This window comes from Ascaphus truei, chromosome 8 (assembly GCF_040206685.1).
Source record: "Ascaphus truei isolate aAscTru1 chromosome 8, aAscTru1.hap1, whole genome shotgun sequence".
NCBI lineage: Eukaryota > Metazoa > Chordata > Amphibia > Anura > Ascaphidae > Ascaphus > Ascaphus truei.
Genome location: NC_134490.1, coordinates 37,068,015 through 37,093,185, shown reverse-complemented (window position 1 = coordinate 37,093,185; position 25,171 = coordinate 37,068,015). Strand labels below are relative to the sequence as shown.

Genomic DNA, 25,171 nt, shown 5'->3' with positions numbered 1-25,171 from the left:
GCGCCCTCTCGCTGGGTACTGCTCTGCCACACTGCGCACCCTCTCGCTGGGTACTGCTCTGCCACACTGCGCACCCTCTCGCTGGGTACTGCTCTGCCACACTGCGCACCCTCTCGCTGGGTACTGCTCTGCCACACTGCGTACCCTCTCGCTGGGTACTGCTCTGCCACACTGCGCACCCTCTCGCTGGGTACTGCTCTGCCACACTGCACACCCTCACGCTGGGTACTGCTCTGCCACACTGCGCACCCTCTCGCTGGGTACTGCTCTGCCACACTGCACACCCTCACGCTGGGTACTGCTCTGCCACACTGCGCACCCTCTCGCTGGGTACTGCTCTGCCACACTGCGCGCCCTCTCGCTGGGTACTGCTCTGCCACACTGCGCACCCTCTCGCTGGGTACTGCTCTGCCACACTGCGCACCTTCTCGCTGGGTACTGCTCTGCCACACTGCGCTCCCTCTCGCTGGGTACTGCTCTGCCACACTGCGCGCCCTCTCGCTGGGTACTGCTCTGCCGCGCTGCGCGCCCTCTCGCTGGGTACTGCTCTGCCGCGCTGCGCTCCCTCTCGCTGGGTATTGCTCTGCCGTGCGGCGCTGCGCTCCCTCTCGTTGGGTATTGCTCTGCCGTGCGGCGCTGCGCTCCCTCTCGCTGGGTATTGCTCTACCGTGCGGCGCTGCGCTCCCTCTCGCTGGGTATTGCTCTGCCGTGCGGCGCTGCGCTCCCTCTCGCTGGGTATTGCTCTGCCGTGCGGCGCTGCGCTCCCTCTCGCTGGGTATTGCTCTGCCGTGCGGCGCTGCGCTCCCTCTCGCTGGGTATTGCTCTGCCGTGCGGCGCTGCGCTCCCTCTCGCTGGGTATTGCTCTGCCGTGCGGCGCTGCGCTCCCTCTCGCTGGGTATTGCTCTGCCGTGCGGCGCTGCGCTGCCTCTCGCTGGGTATTGCTCTGCCGTGCGGCGCTGCGCTCCCTCTCGCTGGGTATTGCTCTGCCGTGCGGCGCTGCGCTCCCTCTCGCTGGGTATTGCTCTGCCGTGCGGCGCTGCGCTCCCTCTCGCTGGGTATTGCTCTGCCGTGCGGCGCTGCGCTGCCTCTCGCTGGGTATTGCTCTGCCGTGCGGCGCTGCGCTCCCTCGCTGGGTATTGCTCTGCCGTGCGGCGCTGCGCTCCCTCTCGCTGGGTATTGCTCTGCCGTGCGGCGCTGCGCTCCCTCTCGCTGGGTATTGCTCTGCCGTGCGGCGCTGCGCTCCCTCGCTGGGTATTGCTCTGCTGTGCGGCGCTGCGCTCCCTCTCGCTGGGTATTGCTCTGCCGTGCGGCGCTGCGCTGCCTCTCGCTGGGTATTGCTCTGCCGTGCGGCGCTGCGCTGCCTCTCGCTGGGTATTGCTCTGCCGTGCGGCGCTGCGCTGCCTCTCGCTGGGTATTGCTCTGCCGTGCGGCGCTGCGCTCCCTCTCGCTGGGTATTGCTCTGCCGTGCGGCGCTGCGCTCCCTCTCGCTGGGTATTGCTCTGCCGTGTGGCGCTGCGCTCCCTCTCGCTGGGTATTGCTCTGCCGTGCGGCGCTGCGCTCCCTCTCGCTGGGTATTGCTCTGCCGTGCGGCGCTGCGCTCCCTCTCGCTGGGTATTGCTCTGCCGTGCGGCGCTGCGCTCCCTCTCGCTGGGTATTGCTCTGCCGTGCAGCGCTGCGCTCCCTCTCGCTCGGTATTGCTCTGCCGTGCGGCGCTGCGCTCCCTCGCTGGGTATTGCTCTGCCGTGCGGCGCTGCGCTGCGCTCCCTCTCGCTGGGTATTGCTCTGCAGTGCGGCGCTGCGCTCCCTCTCGCTGGGTATTGCTCTGCCGTGCGGCGCTGCGCTCCCTCTCGCTGGGTATTGCTCTGCCGTGCGGTGCTGCGCTCCCTCTCGCTGGGTATTGCTCTGCCGTGCGGCGCTGCGCTCCCTCTCGCTCGGTATTGCTCTGCCGTGCGGCGCTGCGCTCCCTCTCGCTGGGTATTGCCGTGCGGCGCTGCGCTCCCTCTCGCTGGGTATTGCTCTGCCGTGCGGCGCTGCGCTCCCTCTCGCTGGGTATTGCTCTGCCGTGTGGCGCTGCGCTCCCTCGCTGGGTATTGCTCTGCCGTGCGGCGCTGCGCTCCCTCTCGCTGGGTATTGCTCTGCCGTGCGGCGCTGCGCTCCCTCTCGCTGGGTATTGCTCTGCCGTGCGGCGCTGCGCTCCCTCTCGCTGGGTATTGCTCTGCCGTGCGGCGCTGCGCTGCCTCTCGCTGGGTATTGCTCTGCCGTGCGGTGCTGCGCTCCCTCTCGCTGGGTATTGCTCTGCCGTGCGGCGCTACGCTCCCTCTCGCTGGGTATTGCTCTGCCGTGCGGCGCTGCGCTCCCTCTCGCTGGGTATTGCTCTGCCGTGCGGCGCTGCGCTCCCTCTCGCTGGGTATTGCTCTGCCGTGCGGCGCTGCGCTCCCTCTCGCTGGGTATTGCTCTGCCGTGCGGCGCTGCGCTCCCTCTCGCTGGGTATTGCTCTGCCGTGCTGCGCTCCCTTTCGCTGGGTATTGCTCTGCAGTGCGGCGCTGCGCTCCCTCTCGCTGGGTATTGCTCTGCCGTGCGGCGCTGCGCTCCCTCTCGCTGGGTATTGCTCTGCCGTGCGGCGCTGCGCTCCCTCTCGCTGGGTATTGCTCTGCCGTGCGGCGCTGCGCTCCCTCTCGCTGGGTATTGCTCTGCCGTGCGGCGCTGCGCTCCCTCTCGCTGGGTATTGCTCTGCCGTGCGGCGCTGCGCTCCCTCTCGCTGGGTATTGCTCTGCCGTGCGGCGCTGCGCTCCCTCTCGCTGGGTATTGCTCTGCAGTGCGGCGCTGCGCTCCCTCTCGCTCAGTATTGCTCTGCAGTGCTGTTAGCACCTCCAGCACAGAGAGTGTTAAACCTGCCTATCTGCTTAGATAATTAAGAGCCTAATGTCCATGGAATGGGGGAGGGGAGACACTGGGCCCCTCCCTCTATTAATGCCTCCCACCCAAGCCACAGTTACTGTATTTGTTTAATCTCTCACACACACCCTCTGTGTGATCCTCAATCCCCTCTTGTTTTCACCCGTCACACAGAGGGCCGTGTAAGCGAAACCGCCTGCTAACAACATTGCTGCTTATCCCAGGCTTGGGAGGGACGATCAAGGGGAGACCTGCTTGTCTTCTGTGGGGTCAGTGTGTGTGTGTAGGTTTTTTTTGGGGGGGGGGGGTGAGTGGGAGGTGCTGAGGTGTGTGAAGGGGTTGTGTTACTGGGGAGGAAGGTTTGGGGTCTGTATTGAGAATAGGTTACAGGGCATTGGATTTATTATAGATCTCACTACAAAATGCTGCATATCGAAGCGTTAAGCCGTCAGTGTGTGTTATTGTACATCCTGTCCGGAATTGTTTCTGTCCCAGAGCATATTTGGGTTTCTCAATGGATCGGTCTTTCCTGGTAAAATATGTATAGAAGTAGGACCTATATCATTTAAATGATCCCTTTGACGCTCACGCTGCATGGGGAGAGGGGGGGGGGGTAGGTCAGCGCTGCGGAGCGAAGTAATTGCTCCGCAGCGCTGTGTTGCTGGCCTCTCTGACGCGTCCTTTTACGCTGTCCGCAGTGGTCTGTGATTTTCTGCCCTAGGTTTAGTGGTGCGCTCACATTTGTGTTGAGAGCTGCAGCTTCCTCTGATAGGAAATAACTGCTTTGCTGGCTTAATGATTGCATATGGTGGGGTTCTGGTTTGGGCGGCTGCTGACTGTATTCTGTGCACGTTTCTGTGAATACTTTTGCTCCTTGTCCTTATTTTGGAGGAATTGTACCTTGGACAAATTGTAGACACGCAGCAACTCGGAGCTCAAAAACGGACTTTCTGTTATTGCAGAGAAAAAATGTGTGTGCGTGTAATGTACACATGTCATTTACACGTACACGTGTGTCATTTACACGTACACGTGTGTCATTTACACGTACACGTGTGTCATTTACACACACTCGTGTCATTTACACACACTCATGTGTCATTTACACACACACTCGTACGTACGTGTGCGTGTGCACGCTTACGCATGCGTAACAGTGCACACGCACGTACGTACGCGCATAAGTACACGCGGGAGTGAGTGCGTATGCACACACGTGCATGCGTATGCACACACGTGCATGCGTATGCACACACGTGCATGCGTATGCACACACGTGCATGCGTATGCACAAACGTATACACGCACACACACGTGCGTCCCGCATATACGCGCACACGTGTGCGTGCACGCACACGTGTACGCACGCGTACGTGCACACAAGTTCGTGTACGTACGTGTGTGCGCGTGCATATATAATATATATATTCACAATCTAAAGAATAACTTGCAATGCGTTGCAGGCCCCTGGCAGTGAAAGGGTTAACATTGCTGGCCCGTAACGTGTGTAACAATTTTAGATCTGTGTTGCCCCCCGATCCCTGTGTCTTTGTAATCTCTGCGGCTCCCTGTGTTACCGTGTACACACGCGTGTGAGTTTGTAATCTCTGCGGCTCCCTGTGTTACCGTGTACACACGCGTGTGAGTTTGTAATCTCTGCGGCTCCCTGTGTTACCGTGTACACACGCGTGTGGGTTTGTAATCTCTGCGGCTCCCTGTGTTACCGTGTACACACGCGTGTGAGTTTGTAATCTCTGCGGCTCCCTGTGTTACCGTGTACACACGCGTGTGAGTTTGTAATCTCTGCGGCTCCCTGTGTTACCGTGTACACACGCGTGTGAGTTTGTAATCTCTGCGGCTCCCTGTGTTACCGTGTACACACGCGTGAGTTTGTAATCTCTGCGGCTCCCTGTGTTACCGTGTACACGCGCGTGTGAGTTTGTAATCTCTGCGGCTCCCTGTGCTACCGTGTACACACGCGTGTGAGTTTGTAATCTCTGCGGCTCCCTGTGCTACCGTGTACACACACGTGTGTGACTTTGATCTCCCTTTCTTCTTTTGCTCGGCAGGTCTCGGACAAAGTCACATGAATGCTTTCCAGCCCCGCAGACACACGAGGGGCCGCGCTGCGCTGACGCACCTCAAGAGTCTTGGGGGGAGAGGGCAGAGGACCATGTGCTGGACCCCCCACCACCCACACTGAGCCCCTCGTTGCTGTCATACTTTCTGTCCTCTCCTCCCCCCCACATCCCGTGAGTGAGTCCGGCCCCTCTCGGAAGGTGGAGGAGGCAGCGCGTGGCTCCCCTCGCCCACCCCGCGCCATGAAGCTGCAGGCAGTGATGGAGACGCTGCAGCGCCAGCAGCGGGCGCGGTTGCAGCAGGAGCTGGAAGCCAGGCAGCACCACGAGCTGGCGGGCCGGCGCACCACCCCCCCCTCGGCGGGTTACCCCGGCAATGGCACCGAGGAGGCGGAGCCGGAGCCCCTGAAGATCCAGCGGGCGCAGGCGGCGGCACTGGCGGCCATGAGGGCGGCAGCCGCGGGACTTAGTCAGCAGCCCAGCCCTGCCGCGTCCGAGGAGGAGGACGATGAGGAGGAGGGGGACAGCATGGGATCTGACGATGAGGAGAGACCGAGGGACGGAGACGGGGAGCGGTACCAAGACATGGGATCTGAGGAGGAGGAGCTGTAAGTCTTCGTCTTAGGGGGTGGGGGGGGGGTGGTAAGGCAGAAATGCTGCTACCACAGGGGCCTGAAGGGCATTGCCTGCGTGGTGTGGTGTAGCCTGTAGAGGGACTCTGCGTGGCTGTGATGTGTGGCTATGTGTGTGTGTGGTGGTGTTTGGGTGGCGGCATGTGGCTGTGGCATGTGGCTCTGCGTGGCACATTATTTAGGAGTATATTGTGGCCCCTCTGGCAGGGAAAGTGTTACTGTTACTGCCCCCCTGCATAAGGGTACGTCACAGGTTAATTACAGGCATTTGTATATGTTACATTGAGCTGTGCTGGATCTGCAGTTAGCAGGATCCCCCCCCCCCCCTGCAGATTTTTTTTTTTTGGGGGGGGGGGGGGGTAAATGTCTGCTATAACCCTCTTTCTTTCCCCCCCCCCCCATCCCCCCATCCTCCCTGGCGGGACCTCTCCTCGTTCTCCTCGCGTCCCCCGCAGGGTGATGTTTGCTCGGTTACCTGCCTGTGTGATCCCCCGTGGCCATTGCCCTGTGACCTCGTTGTGGGGGTCAGGGTCTCCCTTGCTGAGCGGGGTGACCCTTGTACTGGCGAACACGGGGGATTAACCCTCGCAGTATCGGGAGCTGTGGGTGTGATGCTGCACCAGTCCCCACTAAGTGCTTAGCAATGCATTGGGCCCGGGCCCCTCCAGCGCTGGATGGGGTTAAAAGTGCTGTCCCATTCCGAAGCTAAAGTGAACTAATGGCAGGGGGTGGGGGGAGCGCCTAACGGGGTAAATTAGTGCTTTAGCTCCAGAGGATATCCCCCCCCCCCCCCCAGCTTCAACTGTATGAAACAATAAATCTGGGGGGGGGGGGTGTGAGTGTGGAATGACACAGGAAGTCACTTAATTTAGGATATTGTATTGCAGAGTCCAGGGAAGCTTAACAAGCGCGGGGGAGCACCTCTGAGCACTAGTAAGCCCTTTGCTGCCCGAGGTGTCTGTCTTGCTATGCCGTACCTGTAGCTTAGGGGGACTCCACTCCACTCCTCAAGCACCACCCCCCCCCCCCCAGGTGATTGAGCCACCTGTGCTGAAGCTGGGATATTCTGAAATCCTGACCTGTTTGGTGGGGAAGGGGGGGGGGGGGGGTCTGGAGAACTGGAGTTAAGCACCCCTGTTGGAGCTGAAGAGGTTAACCAGTGCGCAGTGACATCACGTGGGATGCTGTGTCAGGGTGCCGGGTTACAAGTTGGCAGCATGTGCCACGCGTGTGTCCTCTTTATGACCTGTTCACACATTGCGTGCCAGCGCCCTGGCGCAGGTCCTGTTATCTGAGGTGGCTGCTGCGGATGTTGGCAGCGACGTTCATCTGACGCCAGATGTTTGAGGGTGGTTAGGAAACCTCAGCGAGATGAGGAAGTGTAGAAGAGGCAGACTCTGCCTCCGTTCCACTGCAAGATGTGCACCGTTTCTGTGCCCAGTTGTACATTTCTGCAGTGATTCTTTCCTTCCTCCTGTAACACTCCTGGAATTGTCCACTTGGAAATCTGCTGGGGTTGTGTAACCTTCATCTCCCATCAAATGAAGAGTAGTCATGGCTGCTACAAAGAATTGGGGGTTCTGTGTGCTGATGTTCTGTTTCCCCCCCCCCAAAAAACACAATTTAGAGAGCAGCAGACTGCACATGTAAGGTTCATGAGAGAAATCCCCCTCCCTCATCTCCTACTGAATATGCTACGCTGTATAGCTGTACTGAGTGCTGTCATCACAACCCAGGCATTTAATGACACGAACCTCAGTCCTATCACTTCAATGAGAGGCGGACATCTTTTTAATTTTTTTTTATTGGTCATGGAAAAGTAAGGTTTGCAATACATCTTTATCTGGAGCCCACAGCAGGGCGATGCACAGACGTGTTGCAGGGGTGGCCTTCTTGGAGCCATATTTACTAAGCAGCGTGGCAGATTATTTGTTTTGAATTGGCCGTAAAGGTGCTTTATGACTTGGCACCACTTAGCCAATTTGGACCTAACTGTAACTGGCGCACAAACTCTGTGGCAGTCACTCTGCCGTTCCCTGCGCAAGGAGTTAGAGGGAGCGTTTAATTTCTGACCCCTTTTGCTTGAACTTTCAGGAAGGGGAAGTGGGACGAAGACGATTTTGAGGAGGAAGAGGAGGGCGAGGATGACTACGAGGAAGACATGGACGAGGGTCTGGGAGCGGGCGAGGCTGCGAAACCGGGCAAGGGGGCGGCGTTGCCCCCCAAGCACCCCGCCCCGCAGGCATTCCCGCAGCGTCTGGCGGGGGGAGGGGAACGTCCGGGGGCCGCGCTGCCGCACTCAGGACACCCCCAGCTGCAGGACCACGGGGACTGGACGTATGAGGAGCAGTTCAAACAGGTGAGCAGCTGGTGCGATAACCCCTTCACTGCTAGGGTGGCGTCGCGGGTTCAGAGCTTTTGGCAGTCGCGGGGTTAAAGGGTCAAAATGGATCTGGATGACCTTTTCCTGTTTTTGTTTTGGATAAATGTGTTAACCCCTTGACTGCCAGAGTCCCATCAACGCATAGCTTTGCGTGTTGTGATGCATGCCTCGCTGGCAGCGAAGGGGTTAAAATAATGTTCTGGAAGTTTACAGTGGAAGTGTCCATAACACTTCCATCCTGCAGAGACGCGCTGCTGTTTCACTGCTCTTACCTCCCTTATCCTGCCCCCTGTTCTGACATGGTTATGTGACATGTTTCATTTGTGTGTGTGTGTGTGTGTGTGTGTGTGTGTGTGTGTGTGTGTGTGTGTGTGTGTGTGTGTGTGTGTGTGTGTGTGTGTGCGCTGAAGCAGATAAGATATGTGTACATCAGGGGTGCGCAACTCCAGTCCCCGAGGGCCACCAACAGGTCGGGTTTTCAGGATATCTTTGATTTGGCACAGGTGGCTCAATCGGTGACTCAGTCTTTGACTGCACCACCTGTGCTGAAGCAGGGATATCCTGAAAACCCGACCTGCGGGTGTCCCTTGAGGACTGGAGTTGGTATACATGAAATGTGTCCGTGTGAAGGCTATAAACATATCTCCTGATTCTCCCAGGTAGCATATCCTGAGATTATTTTTTTTTTTAATCTGTGGTAAGAAGCTTGTTTTCCAACAAATGCATTAATATGGACTGGCCTGTGAAGTGGGAGATGGCCATTTATGACCCCACTGCTAGCTTCCTCTGAGACTTTGATCCTTGTGCCCTGGGCTGCAGTTTTGCAAGCTCATTGGGGCAGAGATGAGAAATCCGTGCAGCAGCGCAGTGTAGAAATGATTGGCGACGCTGTTTGGCCGTGCTTTTAACCCTTGTGTAGCTCGAGAGGACATTTCTAAACCATCTAATGTATTATATTATATTGTGGGCCTTCTGCCGACGAGGTTGCTATGATCACTGTTCTGGCCTTTCATTTGTATGGTGCACAGCAAATAAAAATATCGCTTGTGAGCACATTCAAATGTCTTTTCCCCATTATCTCTCTGCATACAGTGCTTCCACTGCAGCCAGGGATTCTGGGAAATGACATGCAAATGTGCACAGTCTGTCACTCTTTACTTATCCATGTTAAAGCAGCAGTCCAAGTTGCTGTTTTTTATTATTTATTTTATTTTTAAACTTTTTTTTCTTTAATGTGCATCAATACAATCCACACAATAAGTAATTAGCTAAGTTGCCGATTTGATTCGTTCTCCTGTGATCGATGGGCGAAGATTTGGCTCGGGTGTTCACTAAATGGCTGTCAGTGCAGCAGAAGTGGACCAAAGATGTACAGTTCTGTGGGGAAGATCATGTGACCAGGCAGTCACTAGATACAATTGGTGCACGGCTAGAGAGGGCGGGGCTCAAAAAGGGGTGTGCCAGAGCCTGTTTCAGGAGAGGAAGGGGATGGGACTTTGTAAATGGTGTCTATAGAAACAAAAAATGCTTTTTACATTATAATACATTAAAAATGTCATTCAGAGTTTACTTTTAAAAAAATGCTACAAGTATTTTCTCATAATGCAGAACTGATTTATTTTATAAAAAAAACACGTAGGATATTGCTTGGTCTGCAGCTTTAACATGGACAACCCCTATAAGCTTATGTCTGCTGCGTTTACACTGTTTTTCAGTACAGCCTGGGTTATATGGTGCCAACCTATGCCACAGCTCGGTACAATGTGGGCTGATCATAACTTTATAACAGGGGCCCTTTGGAGGTCCCTGCGCTTTGAATCTAGAAAGGTTGGGAGTGGCAATGCAAGGAATAGTGGGGGGGAGGGAGGAGTGCTCAGTATGTGTTTAGCTGTCAAGTCGGCATTGCCGCTGCTTTAGGAAAAGGGTTAATGTGAGTGGGCAGCAGCTGAACTGTCTGCACAGAGACCCTTTATAAGGCTGTGTGTGTGAGAGGAGTATCACACAGAGGTGTCTGTCCTGAGGAATGCAGCCTATAAAACTGCTCTGGTGATGTTACCCCCATCCCCCCCAATCCTACCCCCTCCTCACTGAATCCCAGCCTGTATATTCTAGCTGCAGCTAATAGAAGGGATTTTTAATGCCAGTCCCCAGGGCTGCAGGAAAGGCCTGTCTTTGTTGTTGGGTCTCGGCAAGTACATGTGAGATGTGATGTTATGAGGGCAATGAGGAGTCCTGGTGGGGGGGGGGGGGAGCAGATGTAATCCAGATGGGAGGGGAAGCAATCTTGTGCTGGAGGGGACATATAAGGGTTTTTTACTTTTTTGTGTATAGCTGTGTGTACGCACACACACACACACACACACACACACACACACACACACACACACACACACACACACACAAATATACCCACATATACAAATGTCTCTTATAAAAAATTTTTTATCGCTGTATGTATATTATGATTTTTGCTGAAAGTTTTTATTTTTTAAAGACCATAACACAAGCCGTACACAGCTGATGCAGAGTATCACCCCCCAGATTCGACATTACCAGTCACTGACCTGAATGCCAGTTACCGCCAGAGCGGGCGCCATACCCTGCATCAGCGCTTTGTGAATCTCCCCCATACAGCACACCATAACAATATGAAGCGCTAGAAAGGATTTAGGGAGAAAAGTTTCATGCTCAAGAAATAATGAGCTCCCAGTGATATGACTCTGTCCTGCAGGGGAATATAATTCACCCAAAGTCTTGTTTCCCCTTGTTTCCCCTTGTGAGAGGTGGGTGACACAGCGGGTTCTGTAGGACAGAAGCGGGGAAAGCTGAATTCCCTATAATATTGCTGTTGAATGTTCAGCCTGGCAGTGGTGGAGGGGCAGGAAATGCACTCGTTCCCTGTGGTGTGGATGCAGGAATTCACCCGGGAGCTGGATTCTGAGACTTCATTTTTTTTATATTGTACGATTTAGTGTCACAACTCTACAAGTGGAAAATGGGTAGCTTGTGATTAGTGACATTGTGACACGGTCTCCTGTAAAGTCACTGCAGTTTTGTGACGGTGCTGCCCAGTACACTGTCACGTGGCTTTGTTGTCCAGTTTTTCAATGATGGTGTTCAGCATTATCGCTGCTGTGTGTTGTGACGGAGAATGTCAGGCTTGTGACAGTGTGACACTGTGCGTGTCTAGCAGTATCGCTGCTCTGTGTTGTGACGGAGAATGTCAGGCTTGTGACAGTGTGACACTGTGCGTGTCCAGCAGTATCGCTGCTCTGTGTGTTGTGACGGAGAATGTCAGGCTTGTGACAGTGTGACACTGTGCGTGTCTAGCAGTATCGCTGCTGTGTGTGTTGTGACGGAGAATGTCAGGCTTGTGACAGTGTGACACTGTGCGTGTCCAGCAGTATCGCGGCTCTGTGTGTTGTGACGGAGAATGTCAGGCTTGTGACAGTGTGACGCTGTGTGTGTCCGGCAGTATCGCTGCTCTGTGTGTTGTGACTGAGAGTGTGTGCGTGTCCAGCAGTGTCGCTGCTCTGTGCGTTGTCGCACTGCCTGTTCTGCTGCTGCATAGCAGGTATTGCGTGACTAGCTTCTTGTTTATATCTGCTCTGCTTCCCCTCACCTCCCCTGATAATGCTGCACTGTATGGGTTTTCTCTCTCACTTCCTGCAGTGTGGGAGGGGGAGGGGGACACACTGGGTGTTCCTGCAGGCAGAGCAGATTCACTTTACTGCTGTGCCACTGCTGTCATATTAAATGCACAAGTGAGCTCCCAGCACACACACTGTTTCCATCTCTGTTACTCACAAAGGGACAGGAAAATTACATAGCCGCTTCCTTTAGAAAGATCTAACCACCCTTAACTTCTTCACTGCCAGATGGGCCTGCAACACATTGCAAATCACTCACTCTCTCCTACAAGACCATGCATTACAGGCCTCGCTGGCAGCAAAGGAGTTAAAAGGAAACTTGTTCACTTTTTTGTAAAATAAAAGCTGTCTGTGAGTAGGGTTACTGGCTTTGCACTTCTTTAGTACAGGCTGTGCTGAAAAGCTGTGTAATGAGACAGGCATAAGCTTATAGGATTCCATGTTAAAATGTACAAGAAGCAAAAGGTGACAGTGTGCTCATTTGCATGTCATTGCCCAGAATTCCTGGCTGCAGTGGAAGCACTGTATGCTAAGAGATGATGGGGAAAGGCGGGGCCGCAGACCTGTCCGAGACATGATGTGCTCACAGATAGGATTTTTATTTGTTGTGTGAAATAAATGAAAGCTGAAAAGATGTGTTTTTTTCACACGGCCCAATGTAATCCTAATCTTATCCTCGCTGTGCTGCACATTTATCTACTTGGATAGCCATGGCCGCGTTCTCACTTTACACAAGGAATGGGATAGCCATCACCCATTTACCTGCAGACAGGCTCTTGCATGTGGACTAATTAAAGGGCCAATTAACGCTCTCCAAGGCAATTAGTTACCACGGGGAAAAAATGACTGTTGATTTATTTTAATTTTTTTTAAGCTTTGTTTAAAGCGCCAATCGCTTCCGTTTCAGTCCTGAAACATTACATGGCTGTTAGCTCACTCTGGTCCCTGAGGTGACTTTATGGTCTCTGTTCCACCTTGGAATAGCCGGATTTCACTCCAGAGGTGGCTGCACCGCTTCCTCTGTTCTAATTACATGAATGGCGGTGACTGAATACAAGATGCTATTAGGGAGGGGATGGGGGGTTGGGAACAGTTATGCACCCATGTTTTGCAGAGACAGGCAGCTGTGCAACTGGAATCGAAATGGGTTGTGTAAAAACATAAAAGGCAGGCTTCACCCTGGTGGCGGCTGCACCGTTAAATCTCAACGTTGCATTGTAGGTAGCTGTGAAAAAACACAAGAAACTAGGCTTTGAAACACACGTGCGGCGGAGAGAGGCTGCTCTGTCGAGGAAAGCAACAGGTGGGGGGTAGAGGAATGTGTTGGGCATCAGAAATGCAGGTGCTCCCCCAGAGCTGGCTGCACGGAATAGGTGCATTGCTTTGCTGTTGCTGCTTTTCTAGTGATGTCGGAAGAGAAAGGTGACCACGGGTCCCTGGGGATGTGTAACCTGCAGGGGAGGCGGATTTGCTGGTAATGTCTGGAGAGGTGTTAGTGTTGTGACAGGGCGCTCGTGCAGGGATGTGAGAGCGTCCGCTCCGTGTTAGCAGCGTCTCCAGTTCTCTCCGCGGCGCAGGCCTCTGGCTGGCGTCCAGAAATCGCATCTGCTGCAGTCAGCTGGAGCTGCTCTGGCTCCGCTCCACACTCAGCTGGCAGGGACCCAGCATGGGAGCGGTAGGAGAGGGAGGAACTGCTGCTTGTTATTAACGACCTCCTCCCTCTTTAACCTGGCGCTTAACCCTTTTGCCGCCAGAGGGGCCTGCAACGCATTGCAAAGCAATGCGTTGCAGGCCCCTCTGGCGGCAAAAGGGTTAAAGGTTCAGGCCAATATAAGATCACTTCAAAATATAGATCACTTTAGCTTCCTTTAGAAATATCCGTATTGTGAAAAATGAATGCGTCGTATTGCTCCGGGAACACTGGATTCCAACTACTTCTGTTTGCAAAGTCATAATGAAACCAGCATTGGTCAAACACAAGACAGGGCAAAGCTGGGCTTTTGGGGACTGAACGCCGTTTTAACCAAAGACATTAAAGTTTGTCAAAAACAAAAACAAATCTCCAATGTTTTTGTTTCAAATGGAAATGTTGAGAGTCCCCCAAAAAATGTATATTTTGGTGACCGCTGCGCTGTACGGGGGCAGTCCTCGGTTATCCAACGGAATCTGTTCTGGAAGTAGAGTTGGATAGAAAAACCGTTGTAAAGTGAGTCCCATGTTAATCAGTGGCGGTGAGAGTCGGATAACGCATTCCGGCATCGAAAAATGGCCCATAGGGAGGCATTGTAAAGTGTTGGATATTCCATTCGTTGTAAAGTGAAACGTTGGATAACGAGGAGGATTACCTGTACAGGATTGCTGCCTAACTGCGCAGCTCTGCATGTCCGTGCTCCCCTAAGCCTGTATAAGCAGACATTTGTGCTGACTGGCGTTCTTGATTGATTAGGTCAGGACTTCTCTCCTATAGACAGGCCTCCAAAACAGGAAAAACGACCACAGCACAAGGTTTCTGAGATTTTGAATGAATTAATTTTTTTAATGGTGCAAGAGATGCTTGGCGCCTTGTCATGGGCTTATTCTGACTCTGAACACGAGCTCTGCAGCCAACCTTCCACCGTAAAGGATATTAGTGACCTTTTTGCCAACATAAGCAGCATGTTACACTTGGAACTCTAGAAAGCACTCTAAGAAATGAAGCAAAAAGTTATATTCTTGGGTGAATGGGCATATTTGCTAGGGAAATAAGTGGAAGAAAGAATTGGGGCACGCAGAGGGGGTGAGGCCAATTTACATTTTGCTGCGTTCTCAAATCTAATACTCTTTAGGATGAGAATAAATATTTGAATTTGTAATGTTCCAGAGTCGGTGGTTCACCTAGATGACTCTCCCGGCCCTTGCTGCCTCTCCCGGCCCTTGCTGCTGACGGGATCTTGTTAGACCCAGCACATAGAGCATTCCCCCTTCGATCTAGTATGAATGATCCAAGAGATTTGATCATCATACATTTTTTTGTTTTCTTCTGAAAACCAAAGCAATCTTGTTGATTTTGCTAGAGAATGATCATAACTGAATGATTACACATCTTCCCAAGTTACCACATTTTCAACATCCTTGTTCCTACCTCTCTTGGTGAAAGAAGGTCTCTTAGGCTGGTTACTCAAACTGAAAAAAAAAACAGAACGTGAAATATAAATGGGGGCTAACTTTTTAAGTGAATAGCCACCAGAAATGGGTTGCAAACATCCATCAGTGATATGGACAATGGCCCATCATGGCTCGAAAGGCTTGGCCTTCAGGTAGTTGAGACCCTGAATCAAGCCACTCTGGTGACGTCTCTCAGAACCATGAAACCTACCCGGTTTGTCGAAGAAGATAACCACAACGCCTACTGATAAATAATACACACTTGCTGGTATAGGATCAGTAGTTAGCCCGTCCAGTGCCAGGCTGTGTTCCGTTTTGGGGGTCATGGTATGTTTGCTGCAGGTTCTACTACCTGCTCTCCTGACAGTTAAAAGATGCCGACTTCTGCACAGCCCTTTTGGCGCTCTGAAACGGTTCCGTCTGCTGTAATAACGCTGAGCGCCACCGTTCTGTTCTTGGGGTTGAGATATTCCTGCCCTGTTTGTTAATTTTGGTTGTGTTAGTTTGGCTTTGTTGTTCTGTGACATTAACCCCTTGTCCTCCTGGTTTTGAGGCGTTTGTTCCAGTTGATACAAAAGGCTATATGCTGTTATGTTTGTGACCGCAATGCTTCTGGCCTCTCATTACGCTCCGGTGTCCCTCTTTTGTTGCAGGACGCCTTCTCCCCAAGTTACGTCTTGCCCAACTCGCAAGCTGATTTGCTTTGGGGATGTATTCCATACTTGATGTTGTTTCCCCTCATTCTTTTTCCTTTTCTCTCCCATGCTCCTTATGCTCCACACTCACACTGGAGTATTGCCATATTGGCCAAAAAAAGTATTTTCTTCTTGGATGTTCAGAGATATGCAACTGATTCCCTCATAATGTTAAAGGTTCCAATACGCCCAAGAAAGCCTTGCACGGTGTTATCCGAGTACACAAATGCTGCTGGTGATACGATGCTCCAGGAAATGCACTTTTACAAATGCAAACTCATCCACATTAAAAAAAAATTTTTTTTATATAAATCAAATTCCCCGTTTTTGTTTATTTTGGTTTCTGTGTATGTTACAAAAGGGGTTTTGCAATCTTTCCACATAACAAGCTAAACAATGTTTGCTACCCTGGAAAAATGTGACGAGAGGTTAGTTATCGTGACTGGGAAATTGTGAGGTCAAAATATCACTCTTGCAAATGACCTCAGGTTCTCCATCTCTCAGTATCTCTGGTTGGAAATAAGAGGAAAGAGATACTTCTCGCTCTAAGGTGCTTTGCAATAAATATCACTGTAGATATATCACTAGTTCCAGTTTGGGTGGTCTAGGACAGGGGTGCACAAACTGGGGTCGAGTCCATTTTGTTGGGGGACGCGGGCGTTGCAGCGGTCCCGCGTTCTTCCCCGAGGCATTTAAGTTGAATGCCTGGTGTCCGCGTGAGGCCTTTGCAACCTCAATGTACCAGGGTTCTGTAGTCTTCTGGATGCGTCGCCATGGTCACGACCCGCGGCGTCACCTGACGCCGGGTCACAGAGAAGGATGGGCGCGAGCGCTGGGGCTGTCACACGGGGGCTGCTCCAAAACGTTGCGCACCCCTGATCTAGGACATTTAGTTATGACTGTTTTGCCGCGACTCTCCGCTGCCGGGGACTTTGTCACCAGCCGCTAAAGTAAGTAAATCCACTAAGGCTGCGTCCATATAGTCTTCGTCCGCGCGGAGGTGTGCGCGTGCGTGATGTCACCCGTGTGAAGCGGGTACGTTTTCAGGGCATGGTAGACGTGCCGTGGGGGGGGGGGGGTCATGTCTAGGGGCATGTCGCCTCATTGAGCGAACCACTCACGTGACCTGTCCGTCGCGCCGAGAAATCAGTTGCAACTGATTCCTGCCGCAATGCGCGCCCCCTCTTGCTGTTGCGTGCGTTTGCGTAGTCTATGGGCACGATCAATGCCTTAAGGCAGGGGGGCGCAAACTTTTTTCCCTGCGCCCCCCTGCCGGCTGTCCCCTCACTCCCGCGCCCCCCCCCCCCAACCCCAACTTACCCGCGCTCCGGCGTAATGACGTCACGTTGCCATAGCAACGTGACGTCACATGACCTCGCAGCGTCATTTTGACGCCGCGTTGCCATGGTGACGCAGGAGGAAGCCGCCGGAGCCACGGTAAGTTAGGTTTGCAGAGGCCCTGCAGCTCCCCCGGCACTTAATTTAAGTGCCTTCGGGAAGCGCGCGGGGCCTCTGTAAACCCCGCGCCCCCCGTCGGTAGTCTTGCGCCCCCCCTGGGGGTCGCGCCCCACAGTTTGCGCACCGCTGCCTTAAGGCAATGTGATAGCGCCGTGCGCGTACACCTCGCAGCAGCATGGACTGCGCCTTACCCTAAAATCCCCTATCCTAAGCCCTTAAATTAACCCCCTACCCTAACCAGTAATAAAACTTACCTTAGAAGTGTCCGACAACAGGGATTCCAGCGGCGAATCGGCTGCGGCAGAGGGTCTGTCTGTAGCGACGTGGCGGTGACCATTTGGCCGCAACGAAAACAGCCACCACCAAATGTCCCATTCCGCAGTCTGGGAAAGTCTTTTTAGGGCTGTCCTTAGAAGGGAAATAGCAATTTATAGCGACTCATCGTAAACTTGCTGGCTTAGCTATTTTTAAACTGCATTTTTTGCAGTCTAACATTGGCAAAACCAATGTAAATCTCCCCCCTCAAGCTCTCTAAGGGAACAATGAGCTAAAAATTACAGAAGAATTACATTTCTGCCGCACTAATTCGGCTGTGAAAGCGCCGAGACGGACAAATCAAAAATTCTATGAAAAAAAAAGTCATCTAGCAGATCGATGTAGCGGCTACATTCAGAAATAAACTGACCTCGTAGTGTCTCTTGGGTTTGTCTCCGATCCAGGTTAACCACCCAAAATCCCAATTTAATAATGAAAGAATTAACCCGGTTTTTATGCTGACTTTTGCTTTATGGGATAACCTCTCCCTCTCATCCCATAAAGCAATTACTAGATGTTTGGAAACTGATCGGCCTCCGAGATCAGTGGTTCCCAACCAGTTTTACACTGTGCAAAAATATTCTGTTCTGCGAACCCCTAATAAAACTTATTGCCTATTTGTCAGACTATTGTTAACAAAATTGTTAGACCAATCACTGGCAGTATAGAGTCCTGAGCTTGTGGGGGAAACACGCGTAAGGCTGGGTCCATAGAGGGGGAAGCCGCGCTGAGCTCCGTCATCCTCAATGAGGATGTCTTTAGAGGGGGTTTTCGCGAGCGTCCGCAGGCGTGCTGAGGCGCAGGGATTTTCGGCCGACAGACGAAACTGTTAGGCTGAGTCCATAGAGGGGTCCAGCCGCGCTCCTCCGCGCTGGGGCTCGCCTGCTCGGTCAGGAGCGATTCCATGGACTGGCAGGCGAGCCCCAGCGTGCGCGATCGGGAGGAGGCAGGCAGTGAGGTCGCTGGGCCAATAGCCCGCGAAGCGTCGACGTCATGATGCTGCTTCGCGCTGATTGGGTGTTTTCAGCCGACTGATAACCAGCCAATTGATAATGAGGATGTTGAACAAACTATTAAGGAACTAAAGTCCTCTAAGGCTCTGGGACCTGATAGGTTCACAAACACATGCTGTGCTATAAGAAATTCCCAGCTATCCTGGTCCCTCATCTACTTGAGCTCTGCATTAATAACTCTGTTTAAGGTATTATTATAATCAATGCTCCAAGACGACATAGTCCTAATTCCGTAAGAGGGTAAGGACACAGCCCACTATGAGAACTGTGAATCTATATCCCTTATCAATATTGCCATTAAACTGTTCTCTAAGATTCTAGCGTCTAGACTAAACCGCTTCTTGCCAAGTCTGATTCACTCACACCAAGTGGGTTTTATACCTGACAGACAGGCCCAAGATAACACTGGAAGGATAATTAATCTTCTTCATGTTGCAGAAACGACTCCACGTTTATGACCCGCAGGGCCTTTTGGCTTTGGAAACCAATTTCTTAGTGATGTATGCGCTTTCTGTACTTCTCACTCAGCCTTAATAAAAAGCTTGAGCTTCTCATCCCTACAGATACCAATTAGATATGTTACTCCCTTAGGGGGCCCCGTGTTGTCCTTGCTCGCACTCTCCATAAATCCTTTAGCTATTGTCAGAAATAATCTGAATATTTCCGGTATTCATGTTGGTTCAACTGAATATGAAATTGCATTATTTGCAGACAACCTTCTTTAAACTCTTGTCAAAGCCATGCCTCTTCCCTACCACACATGGTTTTTATGATTTTGTGCCATGGATTATAAATCCAGACAGTTCACCCAACTCCGAGTCCAATTCCAAATATACAACCATACTAATCGCTCTCCTTGCCCCCTGGTCTAAATTATAAGAATATTTGTAATTGGGTCACCCAAATGAATAGTTGGATTCTTTTTTTTCTTTCTCCTCCCGACTGAAATCATTTGAGACCATCTGTATTGATGCCAATATCTCCCCAAATATTTGTATAGATACCTACAGATTCAGCATTGCATTTCATCCCCTTCACCTATCAACTTGGATCATACCTCCTGTACATTTCTGTAGATCCCCCTTCCAGCTTTGGTAACCTCTCTAATTTACCAACAACTGCTAGCGGATTTTAATAACACCAGATGTATTTATATGCATCTGTAGGAGGCTGACTAGGGTCTGGAATTGGAACTCGAGGACTGGGATGATCTGTTGGAGGCTGCCCACAAAAGCTCAATCTGTAAGACTGTTAAAGAAAACTGTTCTAAATTGTTAGAACAAATAAGCTAACATATCACAACTCTCCCCTCGCCCCCCTGTGTTTTGGGACTATGGTTCATGTTTGGTGGACGTCTTGACTACTTTATCTTGGGCCCAGGTTTTCTTGTTAATCTATAGGGTTTGGGCTTTTGACCTGTCCCCTAACCCCAGGTCAGCCCTTTTGAACAAGCCAATATCTGGCTGATAGTAGCACATCTCCTCTTCTGCCTGATGCTGTATTATCTCGGTGGAAGAGCTCGGTAAACCCTAGTCCAGTGGTTCCCAACCAGCTTTTAAGGATATCATCGCATAAGCACAGGCGGCTCCCTCATTTTGACTGAACCATCTGTGTTTAAGCAGGGATTTCCTTAAAACCTCCACTGTTAGGGGTCCTTGAGGACAGAAGTTGGGACCCATTGCTCTTAAAAAACCCAATAATAATGGTATATTAAGGTTATGGAGAAGTTGAAGTCTTCTAAGAGACATGTTAAATGTGCATGGGAGCCACTTTGTGTAATCCAAGGTGATTCCCAGCCTTTTTTACTATTATTCTGATGCCTAGATTTACATTTCATGTATTTATCTGCCTATGGCGACCCATGACCCCTGTCTTCAATGTCACTCTACATGAGTAGATTACTCTACACACAGTGACACAGACTTTGCTATGAAATAAAGGTGGATGAGGGACTGAGAACCCAACTCTTTCTTCTCCCTCTCTGTTATGACTAAGATGTGAGTGTAAGTTGCGCTTCCGTTTCTTCTGTTTACGGTGTCCGATGTGTCCGCTGTATCCATCGGCTCCATTTAACCTATTAAACACGTCCCTGCCACTGGGTAACTTTTGGGGGCTGACCCTGTAAAGTGGTGTAACCCCCCCCCCCCCCCCCCCCCCCACACACACACACAGAAAAAGTAGTTATTTTTCATTGCAGTTTGGACCTTTTGCTCGTAGTAAGAAAATATGCAGGCCGCAGTATGACCGGTTTCTGCTACTTTTCAAAGTACAGCAAGCAGGACGTCCAAAACAAACTGGATTCTCGTAGCAATTTTTAAAAAGAAAGCCGCGATGGTGAATACGACCACACTGCGTCTTCTTCTTAATGCCCCTCTGCTCTGTAAACTCCTTTATTGCTGAAACGGCCCACAACCCGGGGGGGGGGGGGGGGTAAAAGATGCAGCCTTGCCTAGTTACTACGAAGTTGCAATAAAACCAAAGCACTTGGCCCTAAAACGCCTTCTCTACCAGTTTAATGTGGGTGTCCTGGGTTGCGTTGTGTGTGCAGTGGGGGGGGGGGGGTTTACAGGTGCACTGCGGTTCCCTCTCTGTCTGCCCCCACCCCTCCTCCCAGTGGGATCTTTTAATCTGCCTTTGTAAAGGAAGGATCACTTTGTGCTGTATCCACCTGTAACGCTCCCCGTGGCTGGCTTTCTATAGCAGGCGTGTAACTGAGACGCGGAGTCTGTGTTGTGTCCCAGTGTGTGAGGGGTGGGGGGTGAGGCTTTGTCACTGCACAATGGGCGCATGCCGGATTGAACCTCTGGGGCTGTTTAATTATGTAGGAGTGTGTCTGCATCTGCACACACAGCCAGCAGCAGATAACTATCCAGCTCCTCTCTCCATGGTGATGGTGGGACAGGGAGCGGGCTCTGTGTGCAGCTCCGGGAAGCACAGGATCACTTTTGTTCACATTTCTGCTGCCCCGAGAGAGGCCTCTGTTTGTTTAGCAACAAACAGAGCTGGGAGTTCGCCCCGCAGGCAGGCTAGCGCCAACAAACCATTAACTCCATCTGCACCATATCCCAAAGTAATGTGGCAATTCACACAAACTGTGGTCCCCATGTGTATTAGATTGGGTTGCGGGCTGGAGGTGTTAATGGAAGGTGTTATAGGGAACGGTTATATGGGACAATAGGAGGAGTTATAAGGAACGGTTATATGGGACAATAGGAGGAGTTATAGGGAACGGTTATATGGGACAATAGGAGGAGTTATAGGGAGAGGTTATATAGGGCAGTAGGAGCAGTTATAGGGACGGGGTTTATGGAGCAAGAGGAAAAGTTACAATCCCTTGGCTGCAATCCAGCAGCGCAGAGGTTAATGCAAGGTTGGCACCCCCAGAAACCTTGCGGGGCACAGGGTAAAATAGTTCTTAACCCTTTTCCCACCAGAGTGGCCAGCAACACATTGCTATTAAAGGGTTAAAATACACCAGATCTGTCACCACACAATCTATGAAGGTGACTGTTCCCCCTGTATCCCCCTCTATCCGCCCCTTCCCACAACCTTGCTGTATGCGTTGTGTGTTTACATATATAGACGTATATGTGTTTCTGAACGTGCGTGCGTGTGTGTGTGTGTGTGTGTACACGCCGCGCCTCCTCCCCCCGAGTCGCGCTGTGCATGTTTACGCTCTCCAGGAATGAAGGTTTGGCGCTCTGCCTGCTTGTCTGCTTGTGACACAGTTTCCCGTCTCTTTGGTTTGGGCCTGTGCCACGTCCTCAGCCCAGAGTCCTGAATCATCGTCACGGTGTCTGATCTCCGTCACTATGGCGGTTTCATTGATTTGCACTTTTATCTTCCCTCAAACCGGTGTAGTTGAGATTGTGCCAGATATGGGGTTGGTGTGTGGCTGTGCTACCGGCTAATAACTGGGGACATCTTCACTCGCAGTAGTCGGTGTAACAGCACTTTGGGGTGCGGGGGGTACCTCTACTTCTGCTACTTTAATGTATAGGAAGCACGGGGTCTCGGGTGCTGAATCTCGCTTATTTTCACTCCGGAGGGACCCCTTGCTTAATAAAATACTTACCGGTGAAGGCAGTCGGTACATCATGGAGGATTAAAACGCCCGCGTCACGCTGGCCAATAGGAAGCTGCGGCTGATGGCGTTGAGGCTTCCTATTGGCCCACGTGAGGCTTGAGATTTCATCCTCCATTTTGTTTCCCCTGGAGGGGACAGTACCTGCGGCACCTTCCCCGGTAAGGATCTCAGGAAGCAAGGGGTCCCTGGAGCCAACATTAACACGATTTGGCTCAGAGGACCCCCTTGTTCATATACATGTGACAATAACACAGTCAAGGTAGCCGCTCCTTTTGAAATCTTTCTTGAATACAGCCCAGAGATTGGTTCAGAATTGGATAGGAACGCTACTATGTATTAAGCCATTTCAACCACAGTGCACCCGTGCACAGACGTCTCCAGCACTGCCATCTTACTCTATACCTGCTGCTTTCGGCTGAAAGTCGCTATTGATGGCTATGGGGAGTTATGGTTGAGCGGACGCTTCGATAAATATAGGATTACCCCCTAAACGTTTAACTTTCTGTTAATCCCACAATTCACTGCAGGCCCTCCTGGCAGCTAATAGATCAATTTACTCTTGTGTTACATCTCACAACTGTGGCCTTCAGACTGAAACTGAATGCAAAGCCGCCCACCCGTGCTTGTTCCTTTTTCTTGTATGTGGGGGCCAGCTCTCTTTAACGTGTGTCACAAACACACACACACTCTGAGAGCGGTTAGTGCTGCGTTCTACTCGCTGCTTGTACGTAATACTGGGGTGGTGCCCGTTAACCCCTTGTGCTCTCTGCCCTGTTGACTGATGTTTCACTTCCCTTCTCTATATCTCAGGCGTTTTTTATTGGTATATAACCACAATAAACCGGGACCGCAAGCTCCTCTCCCCTACTCAGAGAGTTCCTCTTAACGAGCGGGGGAGCATTGGGTCCCTGGGGCTGAACCGTATTCATTTAAACCCTGCGGTCCCTCTGGTTCCCATGATGATTACCAAGTAAGGTGCAGCCGGCACTTCCTGGTTATTTAAATCCCACCTGGGCCAATAGGAAGCCACGATGGATGACATTGCGGTTTCCTATTAGCCCGCGTAATGCAGGAGTTTTAAATCTCCATTTTGTTTTCCCTGGAGGGGACGGTATGGGTGCTACCGTCAGTGGTAAATATCTCTGGAACCAGAGCTGCACGTTTCAGTTCTAGGGTCCCCCTGTCTCGCATTGATGTGATAAGAGGGGGCGGGGGAGAACTTCAGTAACTTGAAGCCCAACGTGACAATACAAGAGCATGTTTCCTGTGCATGCATCCTTGCCAGGGCTGCCATGTTAAATGTGGAGGTGATGCCCATTAGTCATTGCAGGATTTCAGTGAGGTCTTTGTGGGTCTCTGACCTCGTGGTAGAGAAATGTTTCACTTGCAGAGTCCTGTTCAGTACTGCTTTATCCTGCAGCTGGTCTAGATAGTGGGGGAGTCAGGGCAGATTAGTGAGGTTGCAATGTTGCTCTCCCTAACACAGCATTTTCGTGCAATGCTGTGCAGCCTTTAACACACTCGCTGCCAGATGGAGCAATTTGTGTGGAGCATTGTCACATCATGCAGAGCAGTCTATAGACCTGCAGAGCCGTGTATAAACCTGCAGAGCATTCACCTCATGCAGAGCAGTGTTTAGACCTGCAGAGCATTCATCTCATGCAGAGCAGTGTATAGACCTGCAAAGCATTCACATCATGCAGAGCCCTGTATAGACCTGCAGAGCGTTGCCACATGATGCAGAGCAGTGGATAGACCTGCAGGGCATGATTACATGGATGTAGAGCAGTGTATACACCTGCAGAGTGTTGCCACATCATGCAGTGCATGCAGGTCTGTGTGTACAGACTTGCAGAGCTTTGTCAGTGTTAACCACGTGTTTTACACTTCTTACAGTGATTTTGTTTTGCCAAATATTACACCTTGCGCTGCCAGAGAGAAGTGCCCAACACGTTTGTTTGCTATTACTTTGCCGTTCAAGGCAGGGAGCGGCATAAAAGGGGAGAAATAATATTCCACCTCGCTGCCAGGCGCCCACGACCCACTACAGGGTAGTGACGGGTCAACAGCGCCTCTGCTGGGGTTCACGGAGTTGCGGGTGCACATTATATAACACGTTGCAGCGTGTGCACTGCGCTGGGTCTGTTCTCCTGTCTCTGCGTGGCTGAGTAAAGAGGAAGACGCTCTCTGCTGGTTTCCTGCTTGGCGACAACAGCAGCTGGGAATATATTTACGTTTTGTTGCATCTTTTCTTCTTTGCTGCATTTGCATTTCCCAATACCAGATTGCGTGCGGCCGTTGCTGTGGTCTATACCACGCTTCCTCTGTGGCTTTGAGGCAGCCCTTCCCTTTGCATACGGTGTCTGCTTATTACAGTGTAAAAAGTATTGCATCATTCGATTACATATAATTTATCTGGCACGTTCGAATCCAAAATGCAGTCCTCATCATGTTTCCGTCAGACTCTCAGCATCTGCCTCTCCTCTCTCTCTCCTTTTGCGCTTCACTAGTTTACTTGAATGCTTGTGGTTACTAAAACAAACGGTTTCAAGGGAGAGGAGTGTATTCTGCAGGTAGCCATCTTAAATGTGAGCCGCAGATAATACACACACACTGTTTTTAGTTCTCGTCTTCCAGGGAGTAACCATTCCATGATGCGGGTTCGGCCTCTGGATAATTGAGTCGGGGTCAGATTTGCAGAGTGTGAATTGAGATGAGACCCCTCTGCCCTCCACCCCATCACCTCTCCGATCAACGCAGTCAAAGATCCGTGTCTCCTTCTGTGTGGGGATTTTAAACCTCTGGCTCTTCTGTATCACTT

The 25,171-nt window shown here is 51.6% G+C and overlaps 1 protein-coding gene across 6 annotated transcripts in view; it reads left to right on the top strand.

Moving 5' to 3' along the window:
• ARID3A (AT-rich interaction domain 3A) overlaps positions 1-25,171 on the top strand; it is a 53,591-nt gene that overhangs the window by 5,651 nt on the left and 22,769 nt on the right. For 5 of the 6 annotated variants that reach the window (XM_075611464.1, XM_075611463.1, XM_075611462.1 and 2 more), the window contains exons 2-3: positions 4,965-5,581; positions 7,700-7,964. In XM_075611464.1, the coding sequence (XP_075467579.1) occupies positions 5,217-5,581; positions 7,700-7,964 (630 nt within the window). In that variant the 5' untranslated portion in view covers positions 4,965-5,216. Of the gene's footprint in view, positions 1-3,069; positions 3,165-4,964; positions 5,582-7,699; positions 7,965-25,171 lie in introns of all 6 variants that reach the window. The other variant, XM_075611461.1, reaches the window with a different exon arrangement.